The following is a 15,397-nucleotide window of genomic DNA, read 5'->3' as shown; positions in this document are numbered from 1 at the left end:
TAACCTTAAAAGCAATAGCCTGTTGCATATTCATATATCTCACACATGATGCATAAATTCCTTGCAAATTAAGAACTTTTCTGTTTTTTGTGAACTTCTTTTCCTTAGTCCTGTTGGTTCCACAAAGATGGAGAGAAGGTGGAAGAATGTTTGTCTTTTCTGATAAGGAGGCTGTAACTTTTTATGGTCCCCCTTCGCTGCCATCTCTGTGTGAAGAGTTTCTTGATTATCTCTTCTTCCTGCTTGAGCTTGTAACAAATCCTATATCACAGAGTTTCTATTTTAACATTATGTTGTAGCCTAAAACTCCATTTAACACACTACGTAAGAGAATTAATACAGCATCACTTTCTAATGTTACACATATAATGTTCATTGTAACATTTGCGAAAAGCCAGTCATAAAATATGCATTTTTGGGTTTCAAATCCAAAGCATGGAAGGATTTCACCCATCCAAAGGATGAGTTTTCAGCAGAGGAGGACTGAGGATCAGGTCAGAAGGATGATCCTCACCCAGGTCTCACTGCAGATATAGACTGCTGCTAGTCTGCACTCTGTTAGCAATTTGAGTATTTTGAATTTTAATAATAAAAACATGAGAGATGACATCTCAGCTCTCAGCTAAGATGACTAATGACTCCCAGCTTCCAAAAGGCACAGCTTGTGCTACTTCATCAGTGTGGCTCTGGAGTTTCCTGCCTTGCATCAGGAGCTAAGTCAGACAGCTAAAGGGGTAGAAAACAGCCTAGGAAACCCAAAACTGAAGAGCCAAGTGATTAAATCCACATTCACAATTTACTCCGCTAGGCTTTGAGCTACAGTCTGTTTCAGTGTCATTTTCAGCTCATTTTCCGCTTTGTTGAGAAGTAAAAAAATTTAGTTTTGTCTGTGCTGGAGTTTAACTGGATTAAAATTGGGATAACATTAAGTGGAACTGACTGGGAAGCTGCTGATTTCAGTCCTTCTCAAGTGTAAATTTAGCACTTGGGAGTGGAGGTGACTGTAGTAGTGGGGATGAAATTTATTGGCTCGTCACTACTAATGAGAACTTTACAGTTTCTCAGGTTTTTCCTGCTCCATGTGTGTGGGGAGGGTGGGAAGGTGAAAGCTGGGGGATATCAGAGTAGTGCCATTTATTGCAGTGGAATTAGGTGTTTCCAGAGGATTTTTGAAGCTGTTCTTGCATGTGTCAGCCCCAGGTGAGCAGTTCTGATTATCAGAGTGGATTATTTACAGCCCCGTTCCTGGGTTCTCCCACTTGTATAATTCCTTTGGGCCACCTCAGATTCATGGGTTTTTTCCCCAAAAGCATAGCTGTGTTGCAGAATCCTCAAAAACCAGCCAGAATGCTCAGTAAATGTGTATTTCTAGGACCAGGAGTTATGGATACTTTCCAGTTTATTTATGTTTAAGGAATTTCATGACTATGCTGTCACTCTGACCAGTGAATATTCTATACCAACTATGGCTATATTGGATATATTTACTGCTGTATAAAATTCCTACTACAGCTCTCATGGAGGGAGAGGGGAATAATTGCACCACAAGCCAGTTTTATACTCATAAAACTTCTTAGAGATTTCTCCTATTTTTGGAAAAAAGCACTCAAATAGGATTGCTAATATGGTTAAACTTGAGCACTTTTAAGATGTCTCATTTATTGAGCCAGGGTTGTATCTTAAGATCAGAGTTATTTCTGTCTTGGTTTTATACTTGTTAATAGCATTCCAAGTTTTAATGTTTATTTTTGATGGCTACAATTAATGCTTTGAATGTAGAATCTCTGCTCTTGCAGTACACCTCAGTGACCTGGTATTTTTAGCTATTTCTGGCATGAAGATGTGTTTTTAATGGTAATTTTTGTCCTATACCCAGCCATTGTGCAAATGGTCTGTCTCAGTTTTGTTCTTCATTTTTTTGGCTAAGTCTGTTTGGCTCTGGAAAAAAAATAATGGTTCTCATTTTTTGATGGCTGTACTCAGTTTTGTGGCTTTAGCTGGAATTACAGAAACTCTTCACCCTGTGCTTCAGAAAAAAAAAAAACCCAAAAAAACATCCAAGGAGACATTTTAAAATGAATAGCACAGAATTCAGCTTTTGTCAAAGCTCATAATAAAAAGTTAAGAGCTGATATGATATTTTTCAGGCTGGATTCTTTTTGCCGTAAAGAAAATATGTTTTCTTCAGAGCGATTAAATGAAATACTTTCTCTGTAGAGAGAGGGGAGATCTTTGCAGATCCAAATTGGAGGGTACCTTGTGCCACATCACAAATCCCATCCTGTGCCAGGCTGGTGGCAGCAGAAGGCAGCTCAGGGAGTGAGTGTGATGTCTGGAGTTTAGATGAACCTCTTGAGTCTGAAGTTTGGCCACAAAACTCCCAGGCACTCTGGAAACTGCTGTCTCCAGCTGTGCCAGCAGTAATAGAAGCTCTTCCTGCTGAATGTTTCATTGCATCTCCAGCCAGCCACAACCTGGGCTTGTGAGAGAGCAAAAATGTGAAAAGTTAATGAGAGAAAATGAAAAAGTGTATTTTTGGAATCTCATTTGGTTTCATGTCAGACCTGACCTAAAGAACACAGAGAATTCTTCATTTATTCTGTATTTCTTTTTAAATCTTCAGGAGCAATCACAGTGTAGGTGCAGTGCTGTGATAAATATTTCCTCCTGAGAGAAGCCCCTGATGTTGTAGCCCTCAATGCAGCATTTGGTGCTTGTCCTGGAAAAATATACAGCTTCAGTGCAACATTAGCCAATAATTAATGTGGTCTTAGGAAAGGATATGTTAGCATCTCCTTAATTCTTTATTTGATCTTTGGCCTAAGACTGTAATTCAGTATTTCAGCTTCTGTGCAGGGAATTTGCTGTAAGTGCACTTTGCTTGCTTTGCTCTCACAGTGCTCTGGGAATGAGTTTTTCAGAAAAAATGAATAAAAGCAAAAGTGTTTAGGGAACTTGAAGCTGCCTGGAGATGCTGCTTCAAATGATCTGGGGTGTAGGGTGGCCTGAATTCAAGCCAGAAAAGAAACTTGTTATGTTGTTAGCAACACTTCAGATATGAGCAGAGTCAGAAAACCACTCAGACTGAAATCCATGGACATTTTTCCAGGGAAGAGCTGGGCCATAGCAACTGTGGAGTGTGAGTCATGAACATCTGTGGGAATTTCACACTTCCATGATCACATCATCAAAACAGCAACATTTAGAGACCAAATTTCCACCCCCCGCCCCCCCCAGCATGCCCTCATAAATAAATATAAATTATTTATGTAATATATACATAACAAAGTATTTAGAAAATTGAAAACTTTATTCTGATGAACTCAGCCCCTACAAAGGCTGTCCATCATATAAACATAGTTAAAAGCTATTTTCAGCAAGGTGAAGGTTATCAGAAATGTGCTTTTACTGTTATTTCACCTTGCAGGTGCCTTGCAGTATTAAGGTACTTTGCATACCTGTGACATGAGCATAAGTTTAGCCACAGAAATTAGACTGCTAGAGTTCCCATTAAAAGTTTCTGCTGTTGGAAGATGAATAATCAACCACACTTTGCATGGGAAAACCTCTAAATTTAGCTGCTAGGGCAAAATTTATGATATTGGCCTCATTAAGAAGTTTTTGTGCAAGACCATCATGACCTAAGAACAATATGCACAGTATAATGAGCATTAAAGTCTTACTTCCCACAAAATATACACTTATTTCTGTGCTTAATTTACCTGTATCTGTAGGTAAATTCACAGTTTCACCTCTTAATTGCACGTTGAAGTGTTTTGTTTAAACAAGAATTAAATCCCATATCTCCCCTGGGATGGGAGATTGTCAGAAGCACAAAGCTGATATTTCTCCTTTTCCAGATCCCAGTATCTCTGCTCATGAGGAGTTAGACAGAGGAAGCACAGACTTGCAGGGATTGAAGAGAGTTACAGGTATGGCTCTTGTGATATGGGCTGAAGAGGAAACATGATGCTTCTCTCTGCCCTTCCATTTGAACATATTCCAAAATTGATGGAAAATTCTCTTTAAGTAAAAGAATTGTCTGCTTTGCCTCTGAAAGAGGAGGACAGAATGATTTCCTAAATGCATCTTTATTAGATACAGGAGCCATAAAGGCAGTCTGGACTTACATGCCATTCTTTATTTAGAGCAGAAGAAAACAAAATAAATGAGTAACTTAGGCAACAGAGAGGAGCACAAGTGTTTTCCTTGCCTGTGTGATACAGAACAGCTGCAATTGCAGCACAGCAGCTGTAATTATCCTGCAGGAGTGAAGGAAGCCACACTGGCTCTGCAAAAGGTGGGGTTTTGACCACAGCTTCAATTAAAGATGCTGCAGCAATAGGACAAAGCCATCACGAGGAGGAAACTGCTTTCAAATACCCCCACACACTGAGATTGCAAAGTGAGCCTCTGCTTATTGTAAATGCAGGAGAACCCAATGGGAAGAAATGAGGATGTCTGACTCAATTCAGAAGTCTGAATTATTTATTTATTATAACTATGCTAAAATATATTAATATACTATATAAAAGGAGGACACTAAAACTACACACTACTTTCTCTGACTCTAACACAACTCATGCCCCTCTCTGAGAGCCCAGCCCCAGTGGGGTTGGATTGGCCACCAGGCTCAAACAATCCTCACCAGAATCCAACCAAGCAATGACCTCAGGTAAACAATTCTCCAAACACATTCCACATAGGAAAAACAAGGAGCAGAAATACAAATAGTTTTCTCTTTCATTTCTCTCTGTGCACCTCTATGAAAAATCCTGAGAGGGAGAGAGATGTGCTTGCCACACCTGCTGGCTTGAGGAGGGAGCTCAGCTGCACATCCAGGTGTTGTTCTTGCTGTAGGCAAACCTAGAATAAGAAGTAAATTCAGATTTCAAGAGATGAGGTGGAGCCTGAGCTGATTCCTGAGTGTTTCTCCTGCTGATTTTAAGGGCCAGGGGATTTCCCCCAGTGCCAGGTACCAGAAGTGCCTTGGTGCCCTGCTGGCACTCCTGGGGGAGGGAGAATTGACAATACTGGCCACTGAGATGTGGCCATGTAGCATTGCTGCAGGGAAGCTGTTCTGGACTGAAACACTTCCACAGACAAATTAATTAATTTGATCCAGACATCTCATTAATGCTCATTTCTAAAGTGAATACCTATCCATGGCTGCAAATCACACACAAAATCATGCTTGAATATAGGCCAGGAGGGAAGAAATGTCCACAACGACCCCTTCCCTGCACCTTCAAGCTTTATGTTTGCTTTTTATCTCTCTAAACCAGGAATTCTGTAGGTGCATTTATTTATTAAATTCTTATGTACACAGGATGTATATTTCAATGTCTCAAAGCCACAGCTGAATTCCCGGTGTTTTATAATGATTAAATTTTCAGCTGGTTAAAGAAAAAACCAAATAACTGGGTCATTTCCAGCTGAATCCATCATGCAATGGATTCGCACAATCTCTGGTCATTCCTGCTGTCCAATTTCTGTGGCTTCCCCAAGGGAGACTGTTTTTCAAACTGGCATGGAATACAAAACCATTAAGACAGCCCTACTGATTGGGTGGAAATTTTCATTGTTACATGAAATATTTCTTCAAGTTAAATAAAATGTATTAAAGCAATACTTCACAAAGTTTTTATGAATGCCATAAATCAGTTTCTTTTTCTGTATATTTTTCAAAACTAGGCTGTCCTGGTTATCTCCAGTAGCTTTAAGAAACAGGGGACACACACCCCAACAAAATAATTTATCCAAAATTCAATTCTCAGTATGACTCAGAATTTTTTTTTTCAGTAGTGATATGGCAACTTCAGGTGGATTTTGCTGTATTACAATGAGTAAATCTGAGGTAATCAGAAGAGGCTATATTGAAAAATTTGTCCCCACCATTTCTGTACATTACAAAGTGTTGTTTTGGTCTACATGCTCCTCTTTTCATCCCTTTATCGATGTTGGAATTTTTATGCATGTGGAAAACATTTATTTCCTAAAGTGGTAATATTCAAATATTATGGCTATAAATAGAAAACATAATTTTATTTTAAAGAAAAATCAGAAGTCTTCTCTTGTGGAAAACTTCATGAATCCCATACATCCAAGATGCTGCAAAAAATAGTCTTGATGATTCCAAGAATATCATCCTCCTGCAGGGTTACACAGGTGGAAATGTCTAAAGGTCTTCAAATGCAAATCCTGCTGCCCTGCTCCCAAATTGGGATGCCCACTGGAGAAAGAGGAGCCAACAGTGGAAGAAAGTATTTTCATTAATTTTCAGTCAAGTATTGAAGGAAAATATTCAGGTTTTTTCTTATCAAGATTATAAAAATAAGTTATTTGATTAGTTAGTGAAGTCACAGCCCAAAGTCTAGAGAAAGCAGGTGTTCTCCTATTAATTTATATGAATAGCTATAACAATAAATTCCAGGATACTACTGAATTGATGGTAAAGATTTTTATTATTTCAGTTGGAATATGGTAAAGCTTGAGCAGGTTGTGAAAGGAGAGTGTTGTGGATATTGAGGGTTTTCATCAGAGTTACCTGTTCTGCCTCTTGTAGTCCCTTCCTGCTCACACTGCCCAGTCTTGGTTTCATTGACAGCTCCTGCTAAATTAAGCATTTCTTAATATTAGCCTGGTAATCTGATGCATCCTCAGGCAACACAAGTAATTAATCCTAGAAAAATAAAGAGCAATCAAGCACCTTTCTTTGAGATCTATATGAACATTTATTAGTAAGCTTCAATTTCTCTAGAAATGGAGATAAACACCAAAACACTCTGGGAATTTTTTTTCAGCCTGGAAATACTCATCCATCTTGCAGCCTAAATCCACAGGTAACCCAGGAATTCTGCAGCTTTATAGTGAATTAATAACATTTCACTATGAATAAAACTAAACCAGCTTCTCATACCTGCATGGGAAGGTGAATGTCACTGAACTGCTTTGACAGGCAGCTGCCAGGCTCAAAAATAGTGCATTTCCTACAGGTTTCATCAAAATGGGGTTTTGCACAGCTGAGAACAGTGGTGGGTAGGTGCAGATTCTTTGCTTATTTTTTCTGCCAAGATCGGGATTAAATGTATGAGAGGGTATTTCTTGTTGGGACTCAGATGTTTATTAATTCTTATCTACATCACCCTCTCACAAATGCTGAGTTATGCAGCACTTCAACGAACTAAAAACGGAGCCCCATCTCTCTCTCTACAAGGCCTTTTAAGGATAGAACATCTAATTAAGAAATGACAGCTAAATTATTTTCAGTTTTAACCCAATAACCAGCTACTTCTGATCTGCAATGGGGACTTTTTTATCCAATTACAGAAAACCACCCAAACCCATGGAGAAGAAGGTGAAGAAGAAGGAGCAGCCACTGCCCTAAAACCTCCATCTTGCTTTATATATATTACAATATTCTAAACCCTTAAACTCTAAGTTTTCCACCCTGTGATGTTACACACTTCTATTCAAACTCCACACCCACAATCCCAGTCCTACAATTCCATTTTGGAAGGTTCTCCCAGCCTCAGGTCAAATGCAGAGTTCTCCTGGGGGTCAGTGCCTGTCAGCACAGAAAGTTTGAAATTCTCAGCACCCAGGCTCCAGCAGATTGGGACTGTGCCTGTGCATCCCATGGAGCAGGGATGTGACCCCTGGGGTAGCTCCCTGAGTGTTTGCAGCAGATTGGCAGCAGAGAGCAGGATGTGAAACACAGAGACTTTTCAACTTTTATTTTATAACTCCCAGCAGTACCTGTAGATCCCCCCTTGGCTTTGGTAGGAGCAGCATAAACTCTGAATTAAATGATATTTTCTGAACTGAGCATGCAAAACCAGCTTGCTTTTATTTTTCAGCTCGCTTTTATTTTCAGCTCAGACCTGGCACAGGTAGTTCTGGGTAACTTAAGGAGAATTTGAGATAGTTCACAGAGGAATATACACCAAAGTACCAAAACATTCTCAGGATTGCACCATGAGATTGATTTCCAAACCTGTATTGAGGACCAAACTTGTTAAAAAAAGCAGGCAGTTCCCAACAATGTAATTTACTCCCAGTAGAGATCTGTCAGAGCCTGAGACTTCTTCCACTTGGAGTATGATGAAAGCTGCAACACTCTATAAGGAAATGAAATTAAAACAATCAGACAATCAAACCAAAATCCTTCCAGCTATTCCTTCCTCTGGCTTTCATTGCACATCCCATTTCTTCTCTGTTTTGGATAATTGAATTGAAAGCTCTTTGAAATGAGGAGCTGTCTACATTTCAGCTCTTATGTAACACTAAAATCACTGTTGGTACTTTAGAAAATATATTAACTTTACATTTTGTCTTTACTACTTCTGAAGGAGACATTTGGTCCTGGATTTGTGTGAGAACTTCCTAAGGATGACCAAGGAAACAGCAGCATGAATTGACAGCTAACATTTTTCCTGAGGGATTTTAATTTGTTGTGAACTAAGGAGGAGTCTGGGAAATCTCAAACATTGCCAGTTTGTGCCTAATAATGCAAAAAATTGCACCTGAAAGTTAAATACCACCTGAAAGTTAAATACAATAGTGGTGAGCATGGCAGTGCTGAGGGAATGGTTGGACTTGATGATTTTCGAGGGCTTTCCCAACATAAACGATTCTTTCACACTTTGATAACCTCATGACATTTTGGTGAGTGGTTAAAAAGCCAAACATTTGTCTGATAATCACGAAACAGATTTTTCCCAACCTCTTATCTTCCAAAGCCAGAGTTCCAAGCACTGCTTTGCTGAAGGAATGGCATTTGCTATTCTGTCCTCAAGGATGTGCAGAATTTGGGGTTTAGAGAGATGGTTCTTGGTTCAAAATTTCTCTGTCTGTGTTTAATCACCACCTCTGAAGAGCTCAGCTCTCTCTGGGCTCCCAGACCTCTGGAACAGATGCTGTTGTGCAATGGGAGGAACTCTGAGTGAAGTTTCCAGAAGAGATTTTAATTAGAAACATAATTTTATACAGTAGCTTGGAATGAGTACAGGGAGGGGGAAAAAATCCAAGCAAGATATGAAAAAGAAAACACCAAAAAGAAAAATAAAAGGCATGTTTTAGTCATGACAAGCACTTGATAGGAAATACTGTGCATATCTGTGAAAAACTGAAGCACAGAGCAGTAATCACTATCAGTAATAACTATCTGAGCCCCTGCAAACGGTGTAAATCTGCATTGCCTCATTGATTTTCTGAGAACTGCCATTCCTCATTGCCCTCAGCACTGCTCTGCTCCTTTATCCCAGGGAGGACCCAGCCAGCTTGGCACTGCTGAAATCCAGAAACTTTGAATACTTGTTTGTTTTGTGTTGTTTTGTTGGGTGGATAATTTTTTTCCCGTTTAATTAAAATTTAATCAACCTTTTGTTTTGTAGATTGCCCTCCACTTGGTTTGGAGACATTAAAAATTACTGACTTCCAGCTCCATGCCTCCACAGCAAAGCGCTACGGCCTCGGGGCCCACCGAGGAAGGCTCAATATTCAGGTAACATCAATTTTTCCTCCTAAGTGGGAGAATGGCTGCAGGTTGTGCTGCTGAATAAAGAGAAGCAGTGGATAGTTATTGGTTCTGACTGCTTTGTCAGCTCATGTAATTCAAATCAAGGGGAAACAGTGGGGTTGCAGAAGGGAGGAGGTTTGATGGATAACCTTTGGGTTTGTGGGCTCGTTAGGAAAATCTCCAGACTTGGTGTGCAAATCCAGGCTCTGTGAGGAAGCAGAAGTGGAGGCAGCTCCCTTCCTGCTCCCTTCACAACCAGCCTGCAAGGAAGCTCTCACAGCAATTTGCTTTTTTCTTTTGCCTGTAGTTAATGACAATGCTTAATTGAAAGTGCGGCTTCAAGTGAAACCCTTTCCCTAAGGCAGTTTTTTTTTCAGAAGCAGTGATTATAACATCCAAAAAATGCTTCTATTCAAAACTCCCTAACATAAAATCATGTTTAGCTTCTTTTGTTTCAGATTAAAAATGTGTTTGGTGCTTTGCAGGACCAAATGCCATTGTCCCATTTCTCGTGTTTCTGTTTCCCACTTTATTATTAGGGCTGTTCTCTGAATTACAGTCTGCCCAGACTAAAAATGTTACTTTGCATGATAAAGCACAACACTTAGAGTCATAAACAGGATATCAGCACTGAGCCAACAGTGAAAGATCTCTGAAGTTTATTTAATTTGTCTTTCATTTTAGACCTTTCCATTTGTGTTTCTCCCCAGCTGAAGGGGTTTGATGCTTAGGGGGCTAAGGCTGGGACTAGGAGGGTGAGCTCTAATCAGCAGGGCTAATTAATCTCTACATGTTTCCCTGTTGCAGCATTTCTGAGAGAGAGAGAGGTCATGATTTATGTTTAGAATGAGATTTGAGCTACTCCAGTCTAGGCCTCAGATCTGGGCCTTGTGAGGCCTTCCAGCCTGTGGCGCAGTTAGAAATTAAGAGTTTGTAGCACAGAAATTAAGAGTTTGTGGCACAGTTAGAAATTAAGAGTTTGTGGCGCAGTTAGAAATTAAGAGTTTGTGGCACAGTTAGAAATTATATTAAGGCGTGATGGGGAGCACTGGGCTGGCTGGGTGTGAAGTAGTATAGGTTTATAGTGTGAGGTTTAGGCTACCTTAAGACAAAGACAAACAATGTTTGCTTGCCAATGAGAGTGCCTTTGTAAACTGTAAACTATATAGATGTGAATATAAACTGCCATCTTCTCTCTAATAAATGGAGAACGTTTGCTTAACCATATTGGTTCGATCTGCGTTCTGTGTTGTCCAGCTTTCCTCTCTTATGAGGACCCTGGTTTCACTTCCCTCTGGAAGAGGGATCACCCTTGGTTAAAATCCCACTGTGCCCCTGCACAAACATCTCTGGGGTAAACGCCTGCATAGCCCTCCTAATTTTATTTCTAAATGTATTATTTATTTTTAAATGTATTTTTAGTGTGTTAAAGCTGGTCAGAAAGCTCAGGAAGTCACTTTGGAAAAGGCAGCTGTGGGGAGTGGCAGGCAGCCAGCACAGAGTGGGAATGGGCCCTTCCTTCCCAATCCAGGTCCAAGGGTTGTGCAAGGTGAGCTCTCACCTGCAGCCTTCATATTTATTGTCTTTGGAGAGCCACCAAGGGAGTTTGCTTCTTTTCTTGATATTTCTGCTAGGAAAAAAACCCCTCATGATCACAAAAATGGAGTGCAGATGATATTCAGGGGGGTTCTAGAGGAATGCTCAGTTATTTTATTACAGTCTTGTTTATATAATGGCATAAAACCAAGGACTGTGATGCAAACCTGAGTTCTCTGTTGGTTCTGGCTACTTATTTTTCATGCTGCTGTTGAAGTTCAATTTATTTAAACACAAGACCACGCTGGTTTTGTCCATCCAGTCCTGTCATCACCAGTAGTGTGTTAAAATAAATAGAGAGGTGATAAATACATATATATAATATATATATAATAGAGTGCTACCAATGGCTGCTGTTTCCTCTAAATACAATCTCCAGAGAAGCCAAGGGCACGGTCTTTTACTGGGAAGTAAAGCAGAAGAAAAATGTCATTCAGCTCTTCCTGAAATTACCCAAAGCTTGGATTAGACCAATTTTTTTTACCCCTACTGAAACTATAGATACAATAATTCCCTAAACTCCCTCACCACATAGGGTTACTACTGCTGTTAAAGAAAATGGGCCTGCCTTTATTTTTCTTTAAAAACAGTTTTCTTTGGGTTTAGTTAAAAATTAATAGCACTAAAACTTTTCTAAACCTGGGAGCTGCAGGTCCCTGTCACTGGGGATTGAGTGCATAAAGATTTCTGAATTTCACTCATATTTAGAGGACTTTGCTTTAACCAGGGACAGGTGCTGCAGGTGGCTGATGTGCCAGGTGGGTAATGAGGTCCCTGGTGATTTCTCTTTGCTGCTCAGCACAGGAGGTTGCAGCGTGCTGGGGGAAGGCAAAAGGCACAAAAAGCTGGGATTGAAGCTGCTGTGTTTTCCTGCTGTTCAGAGCTGTACATGATGGAAAACACTTGGCCCAGCTCACAGACACTGCTGTGCCACTGTTATTCTGTGAACATGTTGTGCTGTGGGGATGGTGACAAGCAATTTTATGGGCTGCTGCCCCTGTCCAGTGATCTGGATTTCACCCTAGAGCTGTCACAATATTCGTGGGGCTGTGGTGTTCCCCACCCCCCAGAATAACACAAAATCCTCTCTCTGCCCAACCTCATCATCTGATGCAAAGTCAGCTGAGAAGCTCAGGGCTCTCCCCGGGTAACTGGCAATGCCTCAATTTGCAGAGAATTTGCAGAATAATTAAGTTTTTCCAAAGCTTTCCGGGGCTTGTTTTGGTTATTTCATTTTTCCTGTTTAGATTATCTGAAGCACATGAAATTAATCAGTTGGTGTGTGCTTTATTTCAGAGCAGGACAGGCTTAGAACGGGATAAAACTTTGCAGGATCTGCTCCTCTTGTGCCCTTGAATTGTGTGGGCTCTGATTTTCCTCCCAGTCCTGCCTGAATGTGGGGATTAAGGTGGGATTTCTCAAGAGCCAGGCTAGTAAAACCCCATATTTTGGAGATCTAACTGCAACAGAGGTACAACCAGGAGTAATTTAACATCATCAAGGGGAATCACGGCATAAAATAATACTAATCGAGGCGCTCTGCCTTCGGGGATAAAATTCATTAGTATTTGTCACTTATACGATAATTAAGAGTGGTTGAAATGTGAATAATTTGTCAAACAATATTTCTTTCCCTTCCTCATTTTCCTGCTTGGAGAAATCCAAACACTGAAGATTACCCAAGTAAAGCAATCCCATGTCTGCAAACACTGACATTTCTGTATAAAAGAGATCTTCCAGGGCCTGAAGGGGCTCCAGGAGAGCTGGAGAGGGACTGGGGACAAGGGATGGAGGGACAGGACACAGGGAATGGCTCCCACTGCCAGAGGGCAGGGATGGATGGGGTATTGGGAAATAGGAATTGTTCCCTGGGAGGGTGGGGAGGGACTGGAATGGGTTTCCCAGAGCAGCTGTGGCTGTCCCTGGATCCCTGGCAGTGCCCAAGGTCCGGTTGGACACTGGGGGAAAGTGGAAGGTGTCCCTGCCCATGGCAGGGATGGGAATGTATGGGCTTTAAGGTCCCTCCCAACCCAACCCATTCCATGGTTCTATGATTGTTTTTCCACATCTTTGTTCCCTTTGGAAAGCTGCATTATCAAATCACAAGGAAAAGACAAAATTATTGAAGATTTACTCACAGCCTGTGTGTTTTAGTTCTTCCCAACTGGCAGTGGTTGCTATAAATACCTGTGATGAGTAATGCTTTCTTTTTTCCCCCTCCCAAACTTCCTATGGTAAAATATCTTTTTTGATCATCCTGCTGGGAATAGAAAAGAATTTAAGCAGAGGTGGTTTGATATTTGGTGTATTTTTACTTCTGCTCCAGCTTATTTGTGGCAGAAGACTGGAATTTCTTTCTTTATTTGAGTACATTTTGGTAGTATCATCTTTCTCCTCATTTTAGAATAAGGCTTTTAGAACACTGATATTGTGAGAAAGTTTTTATTCTGCCTTGCATACATCTAATTTGGAAGAGAAACATGAATTAAAATGCAAAGTCATATTATTTGTAAAGGAGTTTATAACCTTCATATTATTTTCTGGATACCTAATAAGCAGTTAATTTGGTTTAGCTGAATTACATTTTTCAGCTTTCACATTTGGGAATAACTGATTTGTGAGTGATAGAAAAACGTCTCTTTTCCTCTGTTCAAAAGGATGGGTTTTTTTGGTTTTGTTTTGTTTGGTTGGTTGGTTTTTTCCTCATAAGACACTGCATATTGAGAAATATTTTTGGATTGGCTGCAAATGAAACACAAACTGGGTTAGACTTGGAGTTATTCTTGAATATTCTGTGAAGGTAAAAAGGATTTGCTGAAGACTTATCCCTGGCTTCCAATTTTCATTAGCTCCTTCAGTCTCCTGCTTATGAAGATAATTTAAGTACCCATGACATAACTTGAATCTGCTTTTTCCAGTAATTCAGTATGGATTTTTAAAATTCAAGTAAACACCTTACTGAGGAAAGGTATCTTGATCTGTATTATTTGATAGAATACTTGGTGATAACTGTACCTATCTCTCATGAATTATCATTTTTCCAAAGAAATTGAATAGGAATTCTAATTACTAAATACTTGATTCAGTGTATAAGTTTGTATTTTATAGAAACTTTTTTTAAGTGGCCATAGGGAAATAAAGCATCTTCAGAAAATAAAATAGACTTGAAACTTGAGAAGAGAAATTCTAGCATAAATTTCTTGAGTTTTTTTTCCTTCAGAAACATTTCTAAAAACAATTTCTCATTGATTAAACTCCTCTTTTTCATATAGTATTTTATGCTGATTAGACACAGACACCTGCTTCTTTTTACCCAGAAAAACTTTTTTTTCTTAGCTCCAGAGAAGCTGATATCAGAAAATAAGAGAGCAGGGAGAAGTAGCAGCATGGGGTTGTTTATTTCTTCTTCCTCTTCTTCCTCCTCTTCTTCTTTTTATTTTTATTTTTTATGGTATCTTTGCCCCTGTTTAAGGCTAGAGTATTTTAAGCTGTGGATAACTAAGACTCCCCATATTTGATATTCAACTTAAGCTTAACTTTATTTAAACCCAGTTGAAACCATGGATACTCAAAAATGTAATTTAGGTGGGAGGAGTTTTTAATTTTAATAAGGACTTTTTCATACTTTTTTCCCTCTGCTTTCCACTTCTCATTGCAACCTGGAGGAGAGGTTTATTCCCTGATGAGCATCACCCCAATGGGAAATATCCTCAGTTTGAAAAGGACCAGGGATTGGGAGATAGGGGCACTTGTTCTGCAGGAACTGTTGGAATTTCCAGTGTGAAGGGATTAGCAGGATGCTGTTCAAGGTGCTCTGCAGATTTTAACACTTCCTGGCAAGGTTTTAAAGCCCCAGGCTACTTCAGATTCCATCTTACTTTAAAATGCATTGAAACCTTTTCTTGCCAGGGGTTATAACTCAGGTCAGTGACCATGTTTGTATTCTCATGTTTTCCCATTGTTCTGCTCTCCCTGAAGAATTTATCTCCCATTGTTAACAGGCTTTTTCTCTGTGTTTTCTTATTTGACTTTTATACAAATTTCTCCTTAAAATATCAGAGCTAATAGAAGTAGGGGGCTTAATTTAATTTTGGTAGATGCAGGAAAACAAGTAATTTTTATGCTGACTTATACCTGAAAATTGGAAAATGATAAGTTTTAGGAATTGAATCGGTGTCTTGTGTTTTGCAGCAATTCCTTCAGGTACCATCAGAGCCACAGTGGAAAAAGGGATTAACCACTACATCCTCTTTGAGTTAGAGCCACCCATTTGGGTAGAAA

General features: G+C 39.7%; 1 protein-coding gene across 1 annotated transcript in view; it reads left to right on the top strand.

The window, feature by feature from the left end:
* The window catches only part of CPXM2 (carboxypeptidase X, M14 family member 2), a 71,316-nt gene that overhangs the window by 13,642 nt on the left and 42,277 nt on the right, over positions 1–15,397 (top strand). Inside the window, exon 2 of the mRNA XM_030276587.4 lies at positions 9,396–9,505. Coding sequence (XP_030132447.4) covers positions 9,396–9,505 — 110 coding nt within the window. The remainder of the gene's footprint in view (positions 1–9,395; positions 9,506–15,397) is intronic.

Source organism: Taeniopygia guttata, chromosome 6 (genome assembly GCF_048771995.1).
Source record: "Taeniopygia guttata chromosome 6, bTaeGut7.mat, whole genome shotgun sequence".
NCBI lineage: Eukaryota > Metazoa > Chordata > Aves > Passeriformes > Estrildidae > Taeniopygia > Taeniopygia guttata.
This window is presented reverse-complemented; position numbering and strand designations above follow the sequence as displayed.